The 24,720-nt window shown below is 47.2% G+C and overlaps 1 protein-coding gene and 4 long non-coding RNA genes across 20 annotated transcripts in view; 2 read left to right on the top strand and 3 right to left on the bottom strand.

Annotated features, from left to right (window-relative positions):
• Positions 1-2,542: 2,542 nt before the first annotated feature.
• On the top strand, positions 2,543-4,995 carry LOC135295185 (uncharacterized). The gene is made up of 3 exons (XR_010357207.1): positions 2,543-2,628; positions 3,031-3,136; positions 3,426-4,995. It is a non-coding gene; the product is annotated as an uncharacterized LOC135295185 (long non-coding RNA).
• Positions 2,590-4,995, bottom strand: LOC135295186 (uncharacterized). Its single transcript, XR_010357208.1, has 3 exons — positions 4,909-4,995; positions 2,988-3,242; positions 2,590-2,875 (listed from the first exon to the last, which is right to left on the bottom strand). It is a non-coding gene; the product is annotated as an uncharacterized LOC135295186 (long non-coding RNA).
• An 8,395-nt stretch (positions 4,996-13,390) lies between these two features.
• LOC135293317 (uncharacterized) lies at positions 13,391-14,842 on the bottom strand. 2 transcript variants are annotated; one of them, XR_010355403.1, is made up of 2 exons: positions 14,536-14,842; positions 13,391-13,777 (listed from the first exon to the last, which is right to left on the bottom strand). It is a non-coding gene; the product is annotated as an uncharacterized LOC135293317 (long non-coding RNA). The 2 variants fall into 2 exon arrangements; XR_010355402.1 differs by lacking the exon at positions 14,536-14,842 and adding an exon at positions 14,053-14,513.
• LOC135293318 (uncharacterized) lies at positions 14,053-23,325 on the top strand. Of its 3 annotated transcripts, none has more exons than XR_010355406.1 (2): positions 14,053-14,148; positions 21,862-23,325. It is a non-coding gene; the product is annotated as an uncharacterized LOC135293318 (long non-coding RNA). The 3 variants fall into 3 exon arrangements; XR_010355405.1 differs by lacking the exon at positions 14,053-14,148 and adding an exon at positions 14,190-14,417; XR_010355404.1 differs by lacking the exon at positions 14,053-14,148 and adding an exon at positions 14,443-14,661.
• BCOR (BCL6 corepressor) overlaps positions 21,105-24,720 on the bottom strand; it is an 82,457-nt gene continuing 78,841 nt past the window's right edge. For all 13 annotated transcript variants that reach the window (XM_064407323.1, XM_064407326.1, XM_064407322.1 and 10 more), the window contains 3 exons: positions 23,749-23,826; positions 23,387-23,537; positions 21,105-22,230 (listed from right to left, as the gene is read on the bottom strand). In XM_064407323.1, the coding sequence (XP_064263393.1) occupies positions 21,936-22,230; positions 23,387-23,537; positions 23,749-23,826 (524 nt within the window). In that variant the 3' untranslated portion in view covers positions 21,105-21,935. The remainder of the gene's footprint in view (positions 22,231-23,386; positions 23,538-23,748; positions 23,827-24,720) is intronic.

Genomic DNA, 24,720 nt, shown 5'->3' with positions numbered 1-24,720 from the left:
CAACAGTGGTCTGCTGGCAGGGCAAGTTACATTGTGGTTGCCAAACCAAGAAACAGATCCCTCAGTTCATCATTAGAGATAGATGAAGTCTGCTGGGAATGGAGACTGGGACTGCTGAGGGCTTTATTCAGCTTATTCATCTGTCCACTTGTATTTAACAAATTATTTTTTTTTAAATGTAATATTTGTTTCTATTTTCGTGACATTGAAAATGCTTCTGATATCATATGAAAATAGATCACAGGCTGACCCTTTTACCAAACAGAATATATCCTAAGTAAGAAGTCACAACAACCTGTAAACAGTAGAGATTATGGCAATGTGCAGAGCTGTTCTGTTTTCTCCTCTTGCTGTATATACCCCATTATTTTACTTTCATAATTTCTTCTCGTGTTTAACACTGCATGGAAATTTTCCTAGAATCCAAAGTGCATGGAAGGCTGCTTTTTGCCTTTCTGCACTTTGGATACTAGTGGGGGAAACCCCAAACAACAGGTTTTTTTCTCTCTGTCATACTGGTGGCATAATCAGCTCTGCCTTGGTTTCCCCTGGCCTCTATCACAGTCTCTGGCCATGGTAGTGCCTTTGGTGAGATTTCACCCCATTTTATGCCCTTTCCATTGTCACAAACGTGGGGTCACTTCCTTAAAAGTAACCTGCTGTGGTCAAGGTTGTTTTCCTCTACCTGGTTTATTGCCTTTTAAATGTTTTAGTGTTTTGACTGTTTCTCAGGTTGAGCACAGGATGTTTGTTGCACTGGTAAGAGGTTAGTACTGCGAAGCCTAGGGAGTGATATATGGATGGTTCATGCTTTCTTTTGGATTTAATTTTTCATCCTCTAGTGCTCTGTGGTGAAAGGAATGTTTGCTGCTTGCCTAGGGAGACACCTGACATTTAGACTTTATCTTCTGTAAAGACTTGGGCCAAAATTCTCTTCTCTGACTTTGGGAATGGCAGTAAAGGGCACAGAGTTGAAGTGAAGGGGGGGACAAAGAGGGATATGTGTCTTGTGATACCAGGCCACAGTGAGGAACTGTGCAGCCCTCTGATAAAAGTCAGTTCCTCCAATATAAATGGGGTTTTCATCCCCAGGCACCGTGCAGAAATTCCTCAGTCCCAGAGTACTCAGGGGCCTGGGGGTGGAGGAGAAGAAAAGAAGAGCAGCTTGGGCTACAGCATCCTGCTATAATATTCTAATCAGGGCCATGCTCAAATTCTGGGTTTGGAGCTTTCACAACCCATGCATGCCCAGGTAGAATAAAAAGGCTGAAGAAAAGATAAAGAATCTTTCCCTGCAATAGTTTTTGTTCAAGCTCAAAGGAATGAAGATTTCCTTTTTTCTTCTTTTTTTTTCTTTTTTTTTTTTTTTATGAGTCCTAATTTTGCATTGTCCTAACCTGATTTTGCTGCCCCTGCCTCTGGGTTTATCTCATGTCCTAAGTCAGTAATGCTGATTTAACAAAGACAGATCTGAGAGGCACAGAAAGAATAAGGAAAGGACACCTTTCTGGAGATAACCCTCCAGTGTAAAATGGGTGTGTGAATCTCCCCATCTCCAGGGCATCAGGAGCCATGATCTCTCCCTCCAGAACATTTACTTGCCCAGAACTAAACACACTGGCTTTCAGAAACTCTCCTCTTAGGTGCTTACATCTGGTTTGCTACCTGGGTAGGAAACACCAAGAGATGCTGTGCTGGTCTTCCCACAGCTCTTCATTCCTGGCTTTCCCCACCCCAACCAGCCACAGCACCAGAGAACAGTTTTGAAGAGGAGAGCAGTTCTGTGAGAATACAAATGGTTGATCATAGGTCAAAGATGCCAGGAGAGGTTTCTTCTGTGAGTGAAAGGTTGAAAGTTTGTGTTCCCCACCTGTGTGTGCCCACACCTGCCCCTCCCAGTCATTCAGATATCTGAGCTGCAGTCACTGATGGTCCATTAATAGCTAAAAGCCCCCTTGGCACAATTGCTGAAAGAGGTATGAACTTTCTGGAAATGGCACTGGTTTATAGTTGGCATAAATGCTACTTCGATAGTTTCCCAATTTTAAATAAGAATTTTGTGTCTCCCTTCATGTGCTCAGTGTGAGGAAGGATTGGTGTGGTTGCAAGTTGCATTTTTGCTGGCCTTCCTGTGAATAAGCAGTATCTGCCTTGCAGAACTGCAGGTAAAGGTCTTCTGCATGATTCTTTTATTTCATTAAGTATAAGACAGACCCGCAGCAAGAAGAACTCACTTATGATCTGCCCAGTTCTTTTTTTATCAGAAATTTCACTTGTGGGCTGTGTCTGTCAGGTGGATTTCTCCGTAGCACAGGAAGGCTGGGGAGCTTTCCCTGCCACGCTTTGAAAGGAGGCCTGAACGTGCTCGGTCTGGCAGAATTTAGAGTGTGTTTAATTTCCACGTCACTGAAATGAAATAGTATTTGTTTTAGGGATTTTGTGAAACACTGTTGTTGTTTTCCCGGCTGACCTTTGGAGGCTCCGTATCGCTGTGGCAGCAGGTTGCTATGGGGATTGCCTCACACGGGTGGGAGCAGCAACCACTCCATGCAGACACACCGGGTGCTGCACCTGTACCACTGGGAACTGCTCACAGCATCTCTAGGCTGATTCACTAACACATAGGAGGTCAAGATCCAACTTATATCCTTTTATTTTCCTGTATTGTTTGGCAAAAGTAACTTTTTTCTAAGTTAGTTACTTATTTTCAATGGTGCACATAGGTTTTATTTTCTATTGGCAATTGAAACTTGGAGCAAACTGAGGATCAGTCCTGAAGAGCTCAGGTTAAGCCAAGGGTTTAAGCTATACATATTTATGATGTAATTACTCTCTTCTTTTTTTTCCTCCCTTGTTTTTTGTGGCTTTGTATCACCTGTAAGGTAAAAGTATGTCAGTGGTTAATTCCTCCTGGAGAAATCCAATACAAATTCAGCAACACTTTGCTGTTGGACAGATGGCTGAAAGGAAATGATTATTCTACTAACCTTGGATTTAGGAGATATGGATTTGAGTATCTGCTTGCTGCAGGTTTTCCATGTGACACTGATGCGTGAATATCCTCGAATATGGCCACTAGCCTCTGTGCTTGAGTTCACAGACTGCAAAATAGCATCACCCTCTTTCTCAGGGCAAGGTGAGAAGAAAGGAGGCACATGGCCTCAGCCAGGTAATTCCAGCTTCTTTACAAGGGCATCTGCTGGCCCACAGCAGCAAGGTAAGCAGGAGGTGGCTGGGAATGACTGTGGAAGAGAAAGAGATGGCAAAATATTTTGTTACAGTTTTGGGGTGGTGCAGACATACACTACAAACTGAGGCTGTTTGCAGGGATGGGTTCCACACAAGTGCCTGGCAAAGGCAAGGCTATTTTCAGGAAACTAGACCATAATTTGCAACTGCTCGTGCTGACACAGATTTTTCTATAGTTTCATGTCTCAAGCACACTTCTGGCTTGTATGGGCATAATTAGTGCCAGTGACTGTCTCCTGAGGGAGTGTCTGAACTGGAATTCAGCCATCTTGAAGATACAATATCAGGAGAAGGTGATCTAAGAAAACAGGTACATCCTCCTTCCTCATATCCCATATGCAACTTCCTTCACACACTCCCAAGTATTTATTATTTCCTCAGCTATTCCGAAGGACGGACACAATATTTGCCACCCTACATGCAGCATGAGACACACCACAGATTGACACCACGTCCAGTCTTCCAACATTTGTTTACATGCACTGTCTCCCCTCCCCTTCCAAAGCAAATCTTCTCTGCCTTTTTGGTGAAGAATTCATAATCAAAAGTATTTATTTGTTTTAAGTGAATCCAGAAACCAAGTCTTCAAACTGCCGTCTTTTGCAATTTCCTGAGCCAACCCCACTTCTCTGCACAATTCATCACTGCTTTCTTTGTGCTCTGCTTGCTCTACCCCCAAGAAACATTCAAAGACATTGAGTACAGCCTTGAAAGCACACATGCCTGCACATGGCTGTGTCTACACATCCTGAGGCTGTATGGGCTGAATTCTCCAGGATTTGGAGCTTGGGGGAGGAATGCATCCAGCAGACACGTCACAGGCAGGGGCCACGAGAAGTATTGCCAGAGTGAAGTGTAAAAGTTGAGATGTTGGAGAGAAAAATCACAAGCATTCCCCAGCAACTGTCATCATGGTCCATCTCCAAGAAGGGCTTCACATCTGGGAAGGAACTGCCTGCGGGTAATTGGGTTTGCTAGAGTTGCCTCTCTAATTAATAAGTGATTTGACTTGGAGATTGGAAATAATAGTTGAAATGATGGCATAAGCACAGGGGCATTGGGGCTGCTCTTGCTGTACTGTTCAGAAAGGACTTTCCTGCACAATCTAATGACACTGTATGGCAGTTTGAGGAATGTGAAGTTGTTTGCCCAGGAGACCAACAATGTGATAATATTGGCATATAACCTTCTAGTATTTGAGTAATTAGTTGCTTAGCTACTTTGGATAGGTCATTATTTTGCAAACTGGAAACATTTGCAAGTGGTGATATTTTCCTCGGTATGGTGAAAGAGCTAAACCTATTCTGGCAGTGTACAACTCCTAGAAATATATATGCATAAATTGTTTCTAATGAGACCATCTGCCTTTTATAGCCCCTTTGGAACTAAATAGTACCCAAAGACCACTCTGTCTTTTAGATATCCGTGGTCAGGAAGGCTGCTCCTAGCAATAACAGCATGTAGTTTTTTGCAGCTAGAGAAGCTTTTTGATTTCTACATTTCAGGACGTGTTTGTGTGTGCGTGCGTGCATGATACTGCTTATATTTGTTAAAGTTATTAGAAATCACTGTCCCAAATCTCTTAAGAGATAGCATCTGGTAACTCATCTGTTAAATTAGTATTTTCAAAGATAACAGAAAGTTCAATCTTTTACTTACAGGGCTGGGGGCAGCTTGGCAAGGATTCTTCACCATGTCAGGATCTTCCTGTATTTGCAAAGAAACAGCACTGTTTTAAAGGAATACCCTCAATTTAAAAATCACAGCTGAGTTGCTCAGACTCAACATCTCACTTCGAGGTGCTCACATTTTGACACTGGTGTAAAAACTGTGCAACTTCCTGGGTGCTGTGTGCACTGAGCTCAGCATATTGAGGGCACAGTGGCTCAGCACCCCTCAGACTCCAAGCAGCTGCTGTCCTGGTGCCCAAATCAGGCCTAGGCAACAAGTTTCTTCTTTTACTCATGTTTATAACCTCACATCAAGTACTACAAAAATAACAGGATTACCTGTAATTCAGCCCTTGCCTGCTCCTTGCCTTCACTGGGCTGGGGCCGCCTGACTGAGAATAGTGGAGTCAGGTGCTGTTCTTCACGTCAGGTTTTCTGTCACATCCCCTCTCAAGTCCTTCTATAGCAACACAGACCTTTAAAAAGCCTGCACTGACTGTTTGTTTGTTTGTTTGTTGCTTTACTCTGCAACCACGTGGCTGCATTAGCTTTAGTCTGAGGATTTGTAGAGTCATGCTCCATGTGGTTTCTCTTTAAATACTCCCTGCAGCTCCTGCGGGAGCAGAGCTCAGGCGTGTGCTGGGGGACAGCCTGGAGCTGTCTGGAGGGAGCTCTGCATGGGCAGGGCACTGCTGGGTCACGGCCCCTGGCAGCTGCTGGGGCCAGCTGGAGCTGACCTCTGCCTCCAGGCTGGCTGTGGCTGGGCACAATGGCGGTACTGGGTGGGCACACTGGGTGTACTGGGCAGGCTGGGTGTACTGGGCACTCTGGATGTACTGGATGGGCACACTGGGTGTACTGGGCAGGCTGGGTGTACTGGGCACTCTGGATGTACAGGATGGGCACTCTGGGTGTACTGGGCACTCTAGGTATGCTGGGTACACTGGGTGTGCACTCTGGGTGTCCTGGGCAGGCACACCAGGGAGTGAGCAGGGTTAGTGAAACTCCAGGTGCAGGAGGAGCAGAGCTGTGCTGGCACGGAGGGAGAGGGGCAGGCACACAGGTGATGGAGCAGGGACACAGCACTCCCACTGCAGAGGTGCCTGGCTGCTGAATGGAAAGGTCACCCAGGGATGGATTGTCTTGAGGTGGTTTCACAAACCTTCCTGAGGAGCCTCTTCTTCTCAGCGTGTGGCTTCAGCCCCCCAGAGCCCTCAGAAACCTGGTGTCAGCACAGCCTTTCACCTTTTTTGGATCAGCTCTGCTGAAAGCCATGGGTGCCTGTGGGACAGTGCACAGGAGGGCTTTCCAGGGTGTACCTGGAGGTGACCAGCCCTGAGGCAGTCAGATGTTTCCATGATACTCTGTCTTGAATTAAATATTCTATGCCAGGTCACGTTAATTAACATTCCATCTGTCATAACACAGCAGGGTATGAGCTGAGGTGGGGGGAGGATAAACACTTTCCTATTCACTACCTGCTGTTAATTAGAAGAGAAATTAAATAATAATTTATTTTTTTTAAGGCTGCACTCTTTTTAAGGGTTGGTGAATCAGTGCTTTGTGATAACTTAGCTGCTTTGGGTGAATCTGAGGTCTCAACTACAGCCAAGATTATTCCAGAACTTTAGTCAATGAGCTTAGTGAATATTCTCATCTTAATTACAGCCTGACAGTCGCCATGCTTCATACAGCTCAGGACAAATGCACATTCAGGAGGCTCAGGGCTGGAGGTTTTTTCAGCCATCATCTCACATGTCTCCCTTTGAAATCTGACTTGCCCTATTTCCTCTCAGAGAAAAGTTTTGCTGGGAAGTTTGATAAAACTCCTTTGGTGTTTTTAGAGCTATAGCACTTTGAAATGTATCTGAACTTTCCTTTAGAGAACTTTTTTCTTTTTTTTTTCCATTTTCTTTCCCAGCTCAAACACACTCCACAATTGCTTGGCCTTGTTGTGTACCTGTTTGAGGTAGGTTAACTAGCATAATAAAAATATTGATGAGTTAGCATCTTGCCCTATTTTCCTTTAATGCAGCAAAATCCCATTTTCTCTTCTCACATCACGTGTGCAGGAGTCACCACAGAGTTTGTTATTTTATCTTCCCTTACAAATAAGCATTTGTACACACCATGGCAAGGAACAATACAGCACCTGAGAGCTCTGGTAAGGGAGGTGGCTGTGCACCAGTGTGTCTGCCCCACAGCCACGCCAGTGTCAGTGTCACTGTGATCTGCCTCCTGCAGGCACGCTCACATCAAGCTCACCAGGCACAGGCAGCTTGGGGGCTGCTGTTCTCTTTGGCAGGGCTCTTTCTGTAGTTTTATCCAGCCAGCTCTGCTGCTTCATCTGTATTCCACGCAGAAGTTTTTGCCAGTACAGAGCAGTGGTGTTCCCCCACCCACAAAACACCCTGATGCAGACACTGTGACCTGGCTCTGAGAGGACAGCTCTGACACAGAGCTGGGGCCCTGATAGTCTTTGTGGCTGAGATAATGGGATTTCCAAGATATGGGGCTTGGGGGAGAGTTTGCTTCTCTTTTGAATATAATGGCTGGAGTTGGGTTTGGTATTGTTTCGTGTTTTTTCCAGTGAAACACACTTTAAAGCAGAACTTTGTTTTTATCTTGCCAGGTTTGTTTGTTCACAAATAAGGAGCCTCTATCATCAGGCCAGGTCTTCTGCAAATAAGTGTCTTAGTGTGGTTAGAAAAGGCCATGCATACATAAAATTTACCATCTGGTTTGTAAACCACAGCCCAGGGATCAGAGGGGGACTTCCCTTGCACTTCTGTCAGAGCTCCAAGATGCTTTCCTCAGGACTGGGCCACAGCTCTGAGCTGCAGTGTTCTTTGTGTGTTCCAATAGAAATGAGCAAGGGATCACATCTCAGTCAGCAAATGTAAGGAGCTCTAAAAAGTAAATCAGTGTGGGCAGATTGCTTCTATTGCATAGAGAACACTGGTGTGGCCAACGTCACTGCTACATACACAAATCAAATGTTACGTGCATGAAAGGATGTTCAACCACAGGCAGGAAAAATAAAAGTTCAAAAGGAAATCCATGAGGTAGGCAGACCAAGGCCCACAGAAGTGGAAGGCCAGAGAAGGACAGGAGGGCAGGAGCAGGGTTGGACCTGTGGGAAGTCCAAGAGCATGCTGGGTTTAGTCCCTTTCACTGTAATTGTGATTTGCTTGTGTGACAGAAACCCTGGAGAAGAAGGGAAGTGACAGGACAAATGGCTACATGCATTTTCATAGGTTTGGGCACTGAGGGATGGAATCCAAACTGGCAGAGCAGCTGCTGTCAAGTAGTATTTCAGTGTTAGGAGCACCAGGAGGAATTTTTACTCCCTACCAACTGCAACATGAGGTATTAACTCACCAGAAAATACTTCCCAGGGTGTGACTAAAATCAGAAGTGGACAAACAGGGTCTTCCTTTAGCTGTTCTGCCCCAGGTACCACCCTTTGGACATAAAGAACACAATTGGAAGCTGAAGTCACCAGGGAATGTGGCTTCAGTGCAGACAACACTGGCAGATGACTAGAAATAGCAAGTCCTCCAATAAGCTCTGGTGTTAAAAATCTTAAATTTTGTGTTACAATGTTACAAAATGTTACAATGGCTTTAAAATTTGACCACAAGGATTGACAGGAACCTCCGTTGTGTTCTCTTCCTGCCTTTTCTTCCTGGTCTTCAGTTTCATCTCCATCTCTGTGGTGCTGCTCCAACCCTTTCTGATTTTCTGATTTTATTTTATCCTCTGTACACAAAGCCTCTTTTCTTTCAGGACTTGTCCCTGTTCCCGAACTATTTTTACGAGTTCTACCTCAGTCTCTTTCCCCTCTGACTCACTGCTGGGAATCCTCCCCTGGATCATTGCTCCTTTTCTCATCCCCACAGCGTCACTCCTCCTCTGCTAGAGGTCAGAGCAGGAATCACCTCTCAATTCCTAGCTATAAAAAAAGAGATATCTTGGAAATGCAGTGCCTGAAGGCAGATTGGTGACTGCTCCTCCCAAAAGTAGAGCAAACAGGCTTGTGTGGCTCTTGCAGAGTTTGGCCAAGGTGCCATCACTCATGAGGTTTGTACCCTGAAAGGGAAGGTCTGTTGGGTCCCCCTGCATTGTCCTTGGGATGTTCAACATCTGCCAACAAGGACTGGGCACTGGGTGGGACCTGGGGTGCTTTTGACCCCTTTCTGACCCCCTGGTCAGAGACCAGCCACCTACCACTGGAGATGGCCACCTTCAAAGGCAAAACTCCATTTCTTGCTGCTACCTCCCAATATTGCTCCTACAGAAAGTTGTTCTCCTTGTCCTGTAAATAAATTTTTAAAGGCAATAAATCTTCACTTCTTTTAATAATTCATTTTCATCTGACCAGGTTCCAGGTGGGTGGAATCTGGTGGGTGGAATTTAGGCTCTAACTTCCTCCTGGGACTTTGTGGATGGCAAGGAGCCCGTAAGCCCCACAGTTTGGGCACAGCTCACAGCCCTGCCCTGAGCCTCCCCGCTGCCTGGGGGCTGCTCCTTTGGCCTCTGCTCTCAGCAGAGGCGTGCAGGGAAGCTGTGTCTTTAAGAGCAGCATCCCCTCCCAGTGCCATGCCTTTGGGGCTGCGTTCTCCCTCCCCCAGACCTTAGATTTGCTCTCCACAGGATGCCGACTGTCCTCCTTGTCTCCTCCCTTCAGTGGGATGGCTTCCTCTGCTCTTGCTGTGATAAGAGTTTGTTTTCTTCTCCAACATACCCTGGGCTAATACCACTCTCTGCATTTTTCTGCTTTGATACCTGCATTTATGTTCTGATTTCTTTCTCTCTCCTGGGGCCATACTGCTTTTCTTTTCTCACCCAAAGCAGCTCTGCAGTGAAGACAGGTATAACTAATAGCACTGGGCTTCATCAATGAAGCAGAGTTCAATTTACCCTTTGCAGAGATCGTACAGGCAAGAAACATCAGGCTAAGATTTATGTGGAACTGTTTGTCTAAATGGGCTTCCTACTTCCTTATTTCCATGGAGCGAGGAAGCCGCCAACATCTGCTCCGTGCCTGATACCGCTTCCGATTCCACAGGCAGAAACTTCTCCCAAGAGACAGGAGCGAGTAGATTCCCAAGCTGGTGAGGGTTTGGATCAGGGGTTCTGTCTCCAGCAGGGAGATGGATGGGTGCAGGCTCTGGGTGTGCTCTGCCTCTCCTGGCTGCCACAGCCTGCACGAGCAGTGGGAATCCTTTGCTTCAGGCAGCTCCCACTCCACTTGCTCTCCGAAGGGAAGGGGAGACACCTGGCTTGAACTCAGTCTTGTCAGAGGGCAGGAGGGCAGAGGAGCTCTTGTTCTGCTCAGACATCGTGCATTTCCCATCCTCTCCAGAGAGAAACCCCTCTGTTGCCTCCATTGTTGCAGTTGTGCAGGGCTGATGCGAGAGGTGATGCTTCTCTTGCTCAAACTGTGGCAGTCTTGTCTCCTGAGGGACAAAGTGCAGCTCCTGGAGAACAAGCAGCATGTCCAGAGCAAGCTCTCTGCTCCTGGGCACTCCAGGGGTTTGGTGCTGAAGGAAGAGTCCAGTGAGCCTCAGACCCACGGAGACTCTTTTACACCCAGGCTTCAACTAGAGAGCAATCCGAGTTTCTGCCTGAAAGTTTTGTGGTTTATGGATTTTAGAACATGTTCTAAAGCTCTTATATGTCACATGTGTCCCTCTGCATGGCTGTGCAAGCATCCCAGAATTTTACTGTGCAGATACTCCTGCCTTCAGTTGGAAGGAGATGTTGAAACTAATGAAAAATAGTCCGATTTTATACTAGACCTGTAACAGTATAATTTGAGGGGAATGTGTTAACTTTTGTTTTATTTAGCTTTGCCAACTTTCAAGTCAGCTCTCAAGCAACCCAGAAGGTTTTAGAAAATGTTTAATCTAACTCAGACAATTTCCTGAACTCCCTAACTGGACCACCCCATTTTCTGAAACGCTGCCAAAAGGCCTCAGTTACTCACAGGCTCCGGCGTGCTGCTCTTTCACAACTCCTCGCTGTCCTCTCACCCCTCTCTCCAGCCCTTGTGTGTGCCTTAATATAGCCCAGAAAGAGGAACCTCCCAGGCCTCACTGCCAGTGCCTGATGGAGCAAACATTGCCAGCAGGGCTGGGTGCCTGAAGAACCCCTGCCTCAGTCACTGTGCATGGCGTGAGCACGGACACCAAGCCTGCCTGTGTTCATCTGCTGCTGCAGGTGTGCCCTGCCCACCCTCCCAGCCCCGTGCCTGTGGCACGAGCCTCTGTCCCTAGAGAGCCAAGGGACACTCCCTGCTGGCCCTAGAGGACAGTGGTGCAGCCTTTCCTCACACCCTGGCTTTGCTGTTCTGTTCCTCTGACCCTCCCTGCCTGTGCTTGCCAAAAGCAGCAGGGGCAGCTCCTCGTGGTCTGAGTTCAGAGGTGATGCTGAGCATCACCCCTGCTCTCACCTCCCTCACTGCTGCAGCTGTAATCATCGGGGCACATCCATCATCGGGGATGCCAGAGCCCTCAAAGATCCATCCTTCAGACCTTAAGAATTATTTATTTTTCCAGCAGAGCCACAGCGTAGCACAGTTTTAACAAAGCTGCAGTAAACTGGGGGTTTAATCACTCCCTCACCAAGAGGTGCTTGCTGTTTGGGGACTTAGCATCATGTGATAAAAGTGTCCTCCTCAAACTTAGTTTCCTGCTCTTCTCCTGTGTTTCCCTCTGTTGTCCACCCACACTGCTGGCTCCAAAAAAGGGCAGTGAGATCCCTAGAGCTCTCCACCACCTACTCATCACCCTGCTCTCCTTCTGCCTACTTGCCCCGTCCCCTCCTGGACACAGAGGAAGTGGGATGACAAGAAAAACTGGCTCAACTTTTCCAGGGATTTCTGGAGGAATTTGTTACCTGGACCTGAACTTACTCATCTTTAGGATTTTTACTGCAAAAGGACTTAGGCACCCACAAATCCAAATGAAATAAAAATTTGGGGGGAGGAGGATAAAGACAGCAGTAAGAAAAGTGATGAATGCAGCTTCTAGGATCTGCAGCTTCTTGCTGGTTAAAACAGTCACAGAGCTGACCAGAAGCCATCCAAAGTGCTGGGGCCAGTGCTTGCCTTGCAGCACAGTCCTGCCGTGGGATGATCAATCCCAGCATGTGCAGGAAGCTGGTGGTGCTCCCAGCTCCCCAGGCAGGGCTGCAAGAAGTGATGAAACCTCCAGGGTGCAGGGCTTTCCTCCCCTCTCCCACAGGAACCAACTTTGCTGCAGGGGGGACACTGCTGGGAGGGAAGAGTGATTTTTTTTGAAGGCAAAATATTGCCAAGGGCAGGGGCTTTCCTGGGGGCAGAGCCATCTGGGAATGGCACAGCTGGTTCCCACATAATCAGGATGGGTGTCTTTCCTTGGGTCTTGTAGGTGAGATGCATCTCTTAGGAGGTGAAACCTCCTGCTTGCACTCACTGGAAGTCTCTGCTCTGATCAGGGTGGCACACAGGGTTCCACAGCTCCAGAGTCAAGGAGTTATTGCTCAGATATCATTTCCCCATCCTTCACAGAATTATTGCAGCAGGGAGAGGATTAACAGGTATGCAAATCACAGTGGAGGTGGGGGGAGAGATATGCTAAAAAATTAATAAATGCCACGGTGGTATTGCTGCTCAAGCTCTCCGGTGCCTTTTTAGGAAAACTAATGTGTTTGCAGGGTGACTGCAAGGCTGATGGGAAGAGGGAGCCAAGAGCCAACCTTCCCCCTCCTGGCTCCTGCTCTGGGCCAGGTAACAGGATCTCCTGCACAGCTGGGGCTGGGAACGAGCAGCCAGCACCCCCTGCACACACACACAGACACAGAGACACACAGACACAGAGACACACAGACACACTGACACACACACACACATTCACATACACACACCCAGACGCACACACACAGATACACACACAAACACAGGCACACAGACACACAGACACACTGACACACAGCATGTCCCTCCTCAGATGCTCTCCTCCCTGCTGCCCGCTGAGGAGGGGCGGTGGCAGACGATGGCAGGAGCCCCAGTGATGGCCAAAGCTGTCTGTAAGCCAAGCGGGCTGGGAAGGCTCCCAGGCTCTGTCTCTGCTGGGGCTGCCTACGGTCCCTGGCACGCTGGGCTGTGCTGGGAGCCGCTGTCACCCTGCAGCCACACGCACAGCCTGCTCCTGCCGTCTGCCCTCCTGGTGCCCAGCAGGGCCAGGCAGCCGGGCTGAGCAGGCAGCTGAGTCCTTCCTCCACCCTGGCACCTCCCCAGCCGCCCTGCCCCAGCTCCCCGCCCAGGCTGGATTAAACGGGAGGCAGCACATCTGCACCCCCAGCTCACCCACCCAAGAGAGCACAGAGAGTTGCAGGGGGTGGCTGATGGCAAGCCAGAGCGATTTGAATAAGTCCCTTAGTGCCCAGTCTCAATTTCTAAATAAGTCTGCTTTAAATTACATTGATTTATGATTCACATATTTTTATTTGATCAGTCAGTGGTGCTGCAAACCTTCAGGCGCTTTAGGTGTTTCTAATCTCTCCATCCTGTTGGATGGAGGCACCGCTTGCAAAAGGCCTTTTTTTAACCCCTGAATCCACCAGCCACTCAGCCAGGACTGGCCAGAAGTCTTTCTCCTGTCCTCCCACTGGGGCTCTTCTCCTGCTGTGATCACAGCACAGATTATCCAGCATCTCCTGGGTCTCCTGCTGTCCCCCCAGGACACTCAACAAGAAACCAGGGCGAGGGTGTTCTGGATGCTGGTTGTGACAGGCCACGTCTCTGGGAGTTTACATTTTAACATTTGTACCGGGAAATCAGGTCTCTCAGTGTCACGGGGTTAGACAAATACCTGATAAAGAAATAAACCTGTCAAATAAATTTACTTTATAAAGGACCAAGCCCCGCAGAAGTCTCTGTTGTGTGTTTTAAAAACTGCCTCACGCCTTCACAAACAGCCTGGGACACTGCATTCCTGTGCACTTGGGAGCCCCTGGCAGCAGAAGAGGGACGGTCCTTGGGGCTGTCCTGCTGTGATTCAGCAGCAGCTGCTGAGCAGACCTGCTCTGCTAATCCTCCACATCCTCATCCTCCAGGGCTGGCTGCTGAGGGCCGGGGCTGACTCACCTTGTTCTGCCTCCAGAGCAAAGCTGAGGGCCCGCGGAGCACCGAGCGCTCCCGCGGGTGACGGGAAAGCAAACACCGAGCAGGAAAGGCTTTAAGGTTGTTGGAAACTTGGCGGGGTGTTTGAAGCCCTGGCAAGCCAGACGTGGGCTGTGTTTTTGAGGTGATCTGCAGCTGCAGAAATAAGCCTGGGCAAGGGTTTTGTGGGCTGCCCCAGCCTGCACGGCCTGTGCCCCATCTGCTGTGCTCACAAGGCAGCCTGGGAGCGCCGGGGCGGCCGTGGGCTCCTTCCCTCCCGGCAGCTCTTGTTTACTCTTAAACAACCTTGAAGAAGAGACGCTGCTTTGTGTTCACAGAGCCGTGTGCCGGTCAGAGCCGCTGCTTTCTGGGCAATAACACACCCTCCCTCCCTTCTCCAGTGCTTCCCAGCACACGGAGCTGCTGCTTCCCACCAGGCAGGCCCCGACTCCCAGCCTCACAAAGCACCTTTTTGCTGCAGCCTATTTGCATCTCTTTGTTGATTTTGCTAATCAAGCTCACTCCTGAGCCTTTGAAAACAGCAGTACTCAAAGGCACTCCATCTCTTTGGGCATGGCAGCCATTTCAGCAGAGGTAACCCCTTGGGGACCAGGCAGGTTTGGGCACTGGTTGTTCAGGGCTGCGTTGGAAACACCAGCTGGTGGATGGGCACAGTATCCAGGTTTTGGAGGCACAGGCTCACCCAACTTTCTGAGCCAAGGTAAAGCCACACTGCCACCAAAAGGGCAGCACTTCCCTGGCTGTCCCTGACCCCTTGCCCTGCTCCCAGACCCAGGCAGCACTGCCTCCCTCCCTTGCAGGGGATGGGCTGTCTCCCACCCTGTGCCATCCCACCCTGAGTGGCTGCTGGCTGAGTGAGTGCATCCAGCCCCTGTGGGGACATTCCCGAGCACTGCCACGTGCTGAGCTGGCCTTCAGGGAGGGGACTCAAATCCCCAGATGCTCACAGCAGCCATTGGGTAGCACAGAGAGGGTCCCTGGGCTGGGAAGCTGGGTTGTGCAGGGCAGCCAGGCAGATACAAAGCCACCCTCATGGCATGGAACTAGGGAACAGAAGGATGAACTCACTCTGGAAACCCAGCTCCATCCTTTGCTTGACTGCCCATGGGCTGGCCCAATTCAGAAAGAACTATATTTGTGTAGACTGGCAGGTCACAAAGATGCTTAAAAGTGATATTTACCCAAAAATGTCATGAAGTGGGGACACAAGGTACCCAGCTTCAAACTACTTGTTTCCCTCAGTGCTTTATGCCATCAGTTCCAGCAGTTCAGCAAGGGAGCCCAAGCCCAGCCCCACCGAGTGGTCAGACACCAAATGCCCTCGAAATTCCTGTGGTGCTGGAGGAAGTTCTCCTCAATCAGCACCCACAGACCACGGACAGGACACGTGGCAGTGGCAGCCAGGTCTCCCCACTCCCAGTGCTGGGCTCTGTGGTTACCAGCAGCAGTTTGAGAGCAGCCAGGCCAGGCTGTCACAGGAGAGTCCCTTTGGCACATGTTGGCTCCAGCTCTGGATTTGCATACTGTATTTGCCAAGGGTTATTAGTGTTGATCAGCTGTTAAATAATCTGCCCTTTTCATTTCAGGAGGCCTGTCAGGACTTGCCTTCACACAAGCTTTGCTTAAACAGGAGTTTCGTGGCATATTTGAAAAGGGTTTTCATTAGGTAGCCTTTTCCTTGAAATTTCGACAGCTACAAATACTAAACACTGTCTCTGACATCATGAGCATCTGCCACATGTGTTGCCTGACCTCTACATGCTCAGTGTGTGGAAAAGCCTGCAGCCACAGAGCAGTGGAAATCGGGCTGCAGGCCCACTGGCACTCCTCATTGTGCCAAGGATAGACCCCAGCCAGAAGATGGAGATAAAAGCAGATCCCACATCAGAAAATGAAATTATCCCCTGTTGGAGAAGGGCACTCTGAGCTTGCTGTACACAGGTTTTAAAAACAGCCTCACCCTGCTCTGCACCTGCAGGGATGCAGTCTTTGGGGTAATTTATGGTTGCATTTCAGCGTCCTTGGTTTTATCTGTGTCTCTTCAGGGCCGTGCACCCTTTGCAATTAGCCAGAAACAGGAGCTCCAGAGCCTGGGGAGACTGGGAGCACAGGCCAGTGGTTCAAAGGGGGTGGCTTGTGACTCACAAGGAAACAGCAGGATGGGGTAAGAACCACATTTTGTGGTCAGGCAACACCGTCACAGGACTCTGGGAAGTCAGGTCAGGAAAAAACCTCACTTCAGGACTGAGGGGAACTGCAATAACCACCTGGTTTCCTCACGTGTAGTTATGCCCACTACCTTACAAATTTTTAAAAGAGCCAGAAAGGAATGAAAAAATGGATGTGGTAGTAGGGATCTGAAGAGAGGGTTGCTGTGCATACTGGATAGTCTTGAAAAAAGCTAGATAGTAGAAAAAAGCTGTGCTACCTTGAGGGCAAAGGACCTTCTCTGCTACCAGCAAATGAATTAAAACACCTTCCTGCAGGACAACTCCACATTCCACATCTCCATTCCTCTCACCTGCAGGTTTCGAGTGCCTGTTGAATTCCAAGGGCTTTTCACCACCAGGAGAAGAAACCCACGGTGCCAGGGGAGTTTGCTGCCCACTGCCCTCCTGCCATGCTGGGGGCAGAGCTCTGCTCTCCTCCTCGCCAGGGCTGAGCCAAAGCTGGTGTCTGGGTGGTACATCCAGGTGGTGGCTGCCTGCTGGCAGAGAAAAGGGGCAGCAGGGAGGTCCCTGCAGAGCTGAGATGGCCACGTTTTCCTCGGCCATGCCCAGCAGGACGGGAGGGTGGCAGTGGGCACCAGAGCAAGCTCAGTCTTCACTTTCTCTCCCACCACTCCTCTGGGGAGCAGAAACAAAAGCGGCTGTGAAAACCAAGCAATTTGGCTGTAACGAGCCATAAAACATGGGATCAGCCCTCCACCTCTGGGTCACCTCGCCAGCAGAGTGCTTGGTTGTGCCTTGCTGGTACTGCCTGTCTTACGGTCATCAGGCAACAAAGCCAGCATTTAGAATTGATTAATTGATTTGTACATTAAATAGGTATTTGTGCTCAATTATTGGCAGGTTTGTTAGTAGATTACTGTTTAAACAATTGTGATATTTTAAATTACACGTTATTTCATAGATGCATATTTACTTGAAAAAAGAGCGTCCCTTGCATCTATTAACATATTAAAAAGAAAATAAAACATTCAGGCTGTTATAATGCACAATGTGGCATTACTCTGGTACTTTCCCTAAGCTAGGGAAATCTTATTTGTTTAATAATAAGTTAACCATGAATATGCAAATCTGCATCCATGCAGTACCTCACTGCTGTCACTATTAATGAGTTGCAAATTAATGTGACAACAAAAGGAAAATCTATTTAGTGACAGATTTGTGGTTCCTACCTGGCTCAAGAGAGCAACCAGCTACAGTCACGTCAGTCTGCTGGAGGAAAATGTGCACATGGCGTGGACGGGGTTTTCTTCAGGACTGGCAAACCAGAAAGAAGCCATGGGCAGGAGGCAGTGCTGCTCCCAAGGATCCATCACACTGCCCTGTGCCATCAGGGGAGCTCATGCAAACCACACTAACGGGTGAAATGCAGAGCTAGCAAGGCTGATGCAGGTAGACATCATGATGGGATACTTAAAACTTCATCTTCTTCAGATCTCTTTGGAGATTTTTGCCCCTGACACCACTCCAAGTAAACCTTGGGTTCCTGTCAGCTTCTTCTGCTCCTCCTTCTAGCAGAAATGCAATGGTGAATGAGCACACTGAGAAAAGACCTGTCTTTACAATTATGGCATTCCACTCTTCTCCCTTGTGTGGTGGTGCCAAGACCTCTCCTACCACCACTGGCCTCATACTGAAATGAAAATATGTTCTGCAAAAAAAATTTAACAGATAAAATACTATTTTTCCAGTTACCTTGGATCTGTGCAAATTTAAAGCAATAATGTGTGCCTTTTCCCTGTGCAAACTGACAATGCTGAATGTTTACCAGCATCCCACAGAGCCTGGGAATGGCAGCTGCCTGCACTTACCACTCCCTGATACATTAATGCTCAAATGATGGGTCTCGTCTATAGTTTCATTATTTAGCACAGAAATGAAGGGAGGAGTCAGCTTCAAACTCTTTTGATTCATGGAGTGAGCTTGGCTCCTGGGAGTAGCTTTTGAAATAATTTCTATTCTGCTCCTGCTAACTAAAACCATAGAATCATTAAGGTTGGGAAAGACCTCCAAGATCATCAGGACCAAACGTTAGCCCAGCACTGGCAAGTCTACCACTGAGCCATGTGCCCAAGCACCACATCTACCCTTCCTCTGACCCCTGCTTGCCACTCTGCCTCAGTGTCTCTGGCACAAGGCTCCAGCTCAGCCACCACAGAAAAGCAGAAGAAATTAGAAGAGTGGCTGGAGGGAGAAGTGACCCAAACAGGAAACTGCCAGGGCTGACCCCACTCTGCAGAACACCTGGGTAAAGGCACGAAGGTGAAGGAGGGGTTCAATATTTTGGTCCTCAGCAGCATCACTTATCTTAGGGGAGCCCTCCCAGCACTGCCTGTGCTGTAGCTCCCCCTTATTCTCCCTGTCAGGCAGCCAGCCTGGAACTGGGTATTCCCTGGGATTTCCCAGCCAGCAACAAGTAAAGTTTGACAAAGGAACCTCTTTGAAGCCAAGCTCATCTGCCTGCTCTGGCTGGAAATAGGGTTTTTCCCTACTGCACCAGTGGTTGTCCAACACCTCCACAGGGCAGCACAGACTCCCAGCCAGGCAAATCCAAGTGGTAAGCAGGGGAAATTCAAGGAAACACCTTGGCTTTGTCCCCAACAGCATCAACACTACGCTTTCACCTTGCAGAAGGCAAGTAACAGGATCAGCAGGGTTTTACCATCCCCAAAGGCTGCGTTTCCACTTCCTTATTTTTTTATTAACCTGGAGCAAAGCCAGCAGTGTGAAGCAAGCATGTTTGGCCCAAGCAGGATGCACAGGAAAGCACTTTAAAGAACAGTGTGAGATCAGAAACTGAGCTGCTGAACACAGCCCCCGCTGGCTGGAGCTCGCCCAGCCCCTGCAGGATCCAGACAGTCCCAGTGCTGGCCAGTGTTTCCCTTGCCCACGTTGTCACAAATTCACGCCCTGCTGGCACACTGCCATCTCTCCTCTCCCAAGATAACTCTCCCTGGGCTTGCCTCCCACAAAATTCCACCTGCATCCAGCCTCTCCTGTGACAACCTCTCCTAAAGCACCCAGCACAGGGGCAGCCAAGCCAGGCTCTTGCCCCCTCCTGCTTCGCTGAACCCTCTGTGCTCCCTCAAGCACCCTCACACAGCAACATCCCTTTAAAAAAGCACACCCCAGAGTAGAAAAGGGTGGTGTTACATCAGGGGACAGCGCTGGGATCAGGTGTCCCCTGCCATGGCTCTATTTTTAGGGCACAGGCCCCTTGGGCAGGCACGCACACTCCATTACAGAGGCATGAGGCTGTCACTGTATTTGAGCACAGGAGCCAGCATGGAGAAGACCCAACTGTACCAGTGCAGGCAGGGAAAGCTGACTGAGCAGAGATGCTTGGGAGCACAAGCTCGAGAATTTTTGGGGAGTACAAGCTCGGGATTCTTTGGGGAGCACATGTTCAGGATTCCTTGAAGAGGAGCTGGCCAAAAGAGGAAGCTGTGACAATCTTTTGTTTGCCCGAGGGGCTCGGGGAGAAATGAGAAATGCCCAGGAAGTGGCACCAAGCTGATTTATACCCAGCTCAAGCCATCTAAGCATTACACCGCTGATCAGATAAAGGTGTCTGTAACAAACTGCTCTTAGTGTTCCTTGCCTTTCATTTTCTGGCCCTCTTCTTTCTGGGAAAACCAGGGGGTGCAGATGGCACTGGAGAGTAGGGTATTTGTGTTTCAGTTCCTTGCAAAGCTGGGGACTGTTTGGAAAGGAAATCCAGCATGCACATAAAAGCTGTGCAGGAGGGACCATCATCCTCCTTACCCCAATTCTGGAAAAAGGAGGTCGGCAGACGTGTTAGGACTAAAAATTCCCTGTCCTGTGCATAAATAAGACTTCAGCATCCAGCAGCAGACAGCTTTTGGACCCTTCTCTCACCTCTTGGCTCAGCTACAAAACCACCTAAGCCACAGGAACAGCCCCACTGTAAAGCCACACAGTACAAATGTTTGGCAAAAGACTCACAGGCAGCACACCATGAGATGCAGCAGCTCTGAGTCCTCCAGGGCACCTTCAGAAATGAGGCACAGCTCTCCTTTACCCTCAGCCTTCAGGACAATGCAGAAACTTCTTCCCAGATGTTTTTCCCAGACCAGGTGCTCTGCTCAAAACCCTTTGGGTGGGATGTTGGCCCCCATCAGAAAAGCAGAGCAGTTTAAAAACCTCAGTGACAATTGGCTGTCATAAAACATACTACTCTTAATAACAGCCCCTAATTAAAACTCAGGAGTTGGAGTTCACAGCTAGAATTTCCTTCCACAAGGGGAAGGCAGAGAAGGCCTGCCCAAGCCCAGGGAGCCCAGCCTCTTAGACAGAAGTTCCAGAGCTGCACAGAAGTGACATTCTGATCACTGTCCCTTTAAATCTTCCCAAAATGTGCTCATAGGTTTAATGCTCCACATTAAAACCAAAGCATTTCCCCTGGTACTATTAACTTCCACTCTGCAGACTCCACTGAAAAGAGAATTCAGCCAATTGAAATTAAAAGGATGTCAAAGGAGGGAAAATGATGGAACCTATTCACAATTCTTTAGAAGATGGTGCAGAAAGTATTGTGAACACCACTTTTAAAACCTTGTCCCACCAAAAGCACCCACCTGATGATTTCTTGCAACATGGAATTTTAGAAAGCCACTACAGAGTGTACCCCAGATTTCATCAGCTGCTTGCCTGCACCTCTACCAGCCCTGTCCCACTTTGGAAACTACACCCTCCTTTCATGAACATTAAAGAGACAAAGCTCATGTCACAACCAGGCACAGAGTTAATGGGAGTCCCTTTAGCCTCTTCATTTCTCAACAGTTTTATTGCCTTTAAGAAAATTTTTGTAAAATATAAATACAAAGGCAGAAGATTTACTTACAAAGTTAAAACACAGATCTCAAACATAAACACACAATTCAGAAAATTTAGTTTATGTACAGTTTCAAGCAACTTCAACATATGTTAGTTTTTCAATATTTTACAAGGTACAGAAAAAATAGTTCAAAGTCTTCTTTAAATAAAGAGCATAAAATGTTTAAACATATATAAACAATCCGGTTTGATGTGTGAAAACTAAATTTCACAGCTTTTAAATTAGGATATAAAAGTTCTTACAATTAGTTGATGCGTATGGATATGGTTTAATTTATATTACAAACTATTGAATTATATTCAATAGTGCTTACCTGGCCAAAGCAGGTAATTCTGTAAACAAAAAAACCGAAAATAATATCACCAAGTGCCTTACCAAATTCTATCTCCCAAACAAGCCACACGACTTTGATCACATCACCTAGAAAAAGTATGTTCTGTGTAATCAGTGCTTTGCATGAAACAAAGTCAATGTGTGTGGGTGTGTTCTTTAAAAAAAAAATGTGTTCAGAGTAATAACAAACTTATCCCAAAGCCTGTGTGCATTTAAAGAAACATTATATAACAATTTTTGTAAAAACTGATTGAAGTTAAAAAAAAATTTCTTCCAAAATCCATCCAACTGGAATTCAGATCTCTTATATAAAGGAAAGATATTTTCATATTTAATAGTGTCCTTTCTTTACAGAAACAATTTCATTTGAACACATATACATAAAGAAGTAGCTGTGTAGAGCTCTGTACATTAAATGGCCTGATGGTTCACCAGAGGATGTCGAAGGGAGGGTCCTCGTGCGGATGCAGCCAGTGAAGCTCGGAGCCGAGCAGAGTCTTGAGCTCGCTTGTGAACTCCACCAAGTCCAAGAGCTCTTTGCTCTCCGGGTTAAAAGCCTCAAGGTCCGTAGCACAAGAGAACAACTGGCTGAGGGAAGTCTGTTTGTAAAACTCTGCCTCCGTGATGGTGACCACCTCCAGGTTGGGGAAGTTGCAGCGGAAGATGCGAGATGACATTTTTAGCCTCTTCACCACGTCCGAGAGCAGAAGCCAGTTCCGTGGTCTGTGGAAGCCAAGGAGAAAGAGGCTCCAATAACTGACAGTAACTCACAGGATTCCTGACTCTTCCCCGCAAACCCTTCCCAATCCCATGCTCACAATCCCTCTGAAAGCAAGGCTGTTGCCCAGGGATCAGAAATAACACATGAGCAGGTGTGTATTTATTAATTCAGAGTACAGCTACCTGCAGCTTTGGGAAGGGAAGATCCAGGATGCAGGGGCACTGGGACCTACAAAACCTGGGCTCCTCAGTGCCCATGTGGGCCAGCAGCCACCCCAACTTAGACACCTAAAGGTTAGCCCACCTGAATCCAACTTTCATTTCACAAATAAGGAGATGGCTTATAGTTACTGCTACAAAATTTAGCACTCTTGACTTCTAGAGATGCCAATACTAAATACAAGTCAACAGTAAGTTGGTTTTTTGTCAGATAAACAACATGGTTTTAAAATTCAATCTTTGTATTTGTCCACTTCAGGGAATTAAGCTAGATCCATCGCCCATGTAACAAAAACATAGTAAAACCCACACTCCTGCATGATCAGTATTTAAAACTAGCTGTCATCAAAATTGGTGCAAATGGTAAACAACAGTTGCTAACAAATCTAATTTATATCTTGAATATAATAGATAATAAACTTCCCAGGTCTTTGCTTATTATTAAGTACCATAGGATTTTCCCTAAGATACTTATTTGTTTGTTCCAATTCAGAGCTCTAAACAAGTTTTGCCACAAAATCTAGAAAAGCAGTAATGGTGTCATTTTGTCATTCACAAAAGCATGTCCACTCAGCAGCAGAACAGAAAAACCCATGGAATAAAATTAACACCGTACAAACATCATACCCAAATTTAAGTGCTAGAAGCACTTCTATTTTGGGAAGTTATAAACAAGATGCCTGTCTGGGATGAGGAAAGGACTTTGTGTTCAAACATCACTTGTCCTGCTCTGGAATATGGCAGTAAAAAGGCTGACAAACCAACTGTTTCCCCTCTCACCTCCTATTAGTTTATTTCCAAAAAACCACCAGCAGTTACAGCATTGATCTCTCATTTATGTGACATAAATACAAACACTTTTCCCTGCTGACACAAACTGCCACCATCCCAAGCAGATCATCACAGCTGTTTTTATCCCAAAACCTGTATTTGTTCTTACCCCTGAGAGAGACACACTTGGATGTTATAACACGGCAAGGGAGGCTCGTCCAAAAATTCAAATTCAAACACATCACTGAAGCCATCTTCATCTTCATCACCTGGGCCGGGAGGATTTGCCAAGACATCAAATCCAGATTCATCTTTTGGATCTAAATAAAATTGAATAAAGGTGCTAAGTCAGCAATGAAAAGTCTGTTGCAGGTCTTGCTTTTTTTCCCCCAATAACGTGATCTGTAAACAAAATCAGTTTGCTTCCTTCCCAGCTTCCTCCACCACAAGAACAAAACAGCCCCCACCCCCACGTGCCCCATGTTTTTAAAGTCTCTGCATACAAAGAAATAAAGGGCAACATTTGCTCACCGCACACAGAGCTGCCATAGAAATCCCAGTACAAACCAGGGTCATCAACACTTCGACCTTGCAGGTCAGTTAAATACTCTGGAGAGGAAAAAACAACAACAAAAACATACTGATGAGAACAAAAAGCTGGCAAGTCAGGAGACCGCGCGTCACAGAGCCTCAGCACCTTCCATCAAAAAATACCACACCACACTCCTGGCACACGTGCTACAAACAACAGCATATGTACACCATTCCCCCACATCAAATAATGACCCACCACATCAAATAATCACCTAAGGTATAACAGGGACAGACCCAAGATTAAGCTTCAGATACTGACAGCAGTATCTTATTTTTGTGAAGATAGGGTGCACCACATTTTTTGGCCTTCACAATTATTCCAGACACCAACTTGAGGGTGAAACTGTGGCCCCAAATAAATAGATGAAAAAGGTTTTTCCACACAGGTATGTTCAGAAGATGTAGTTGTTTTCTACAGATATAATTTGGGAGATTTACAAGTCGAATTGCTGAAAAGATACTGGGATTCAGGATGCTAGGAAGTCAAAGATACTGGACTTTACTGGAGTCCTGAAACACCTGTGTGCCTTCTATACTGCACCATTTAAACAGGTAAAGTACAGATGAGTACTTAAACTCATGGACTATGAGCACTGCAAACATGCTCAGAGGTAAGTTATTACGGAATGCAAGTGTCTTCATCCAAAACTAAGAGGAAAAGGAACCCTAAAACCATGTTACAACATGGATATGCTTAAAGCCTTTAATGTATTTTTACAGTATTTCAGATATAAAATAAGGCAGAACTGGCAAAACCAAAAATAGTCTAGGATAAAAAGCAAGACCATGGGAAAACACAAGTATGTTTAACAAACAGCTATTTGAATTGGCAAGTTTCTTATTTTCATTTCAAGCAGAAAACTGAAGGCGCCGAAACAGCCGGCTGACCTCCTACCCACCTATCGAATC

This window comes from Passer domesticus, chromosome 2 (assembly GCF_036417665.1).
Source record: "Passer domesticus isolate bPasDom1 chromosome 2, bPasDom1.hap1, whole genome shotgun sequence".
NCBI lineage: Eukaryota > Metazoa > Chordata > Aves > Passeriformes > Passeridae > Passer > Passer domesticus.
This window is presented reverse-complemented; position numbering and strand designations above follow the sequence as displayed.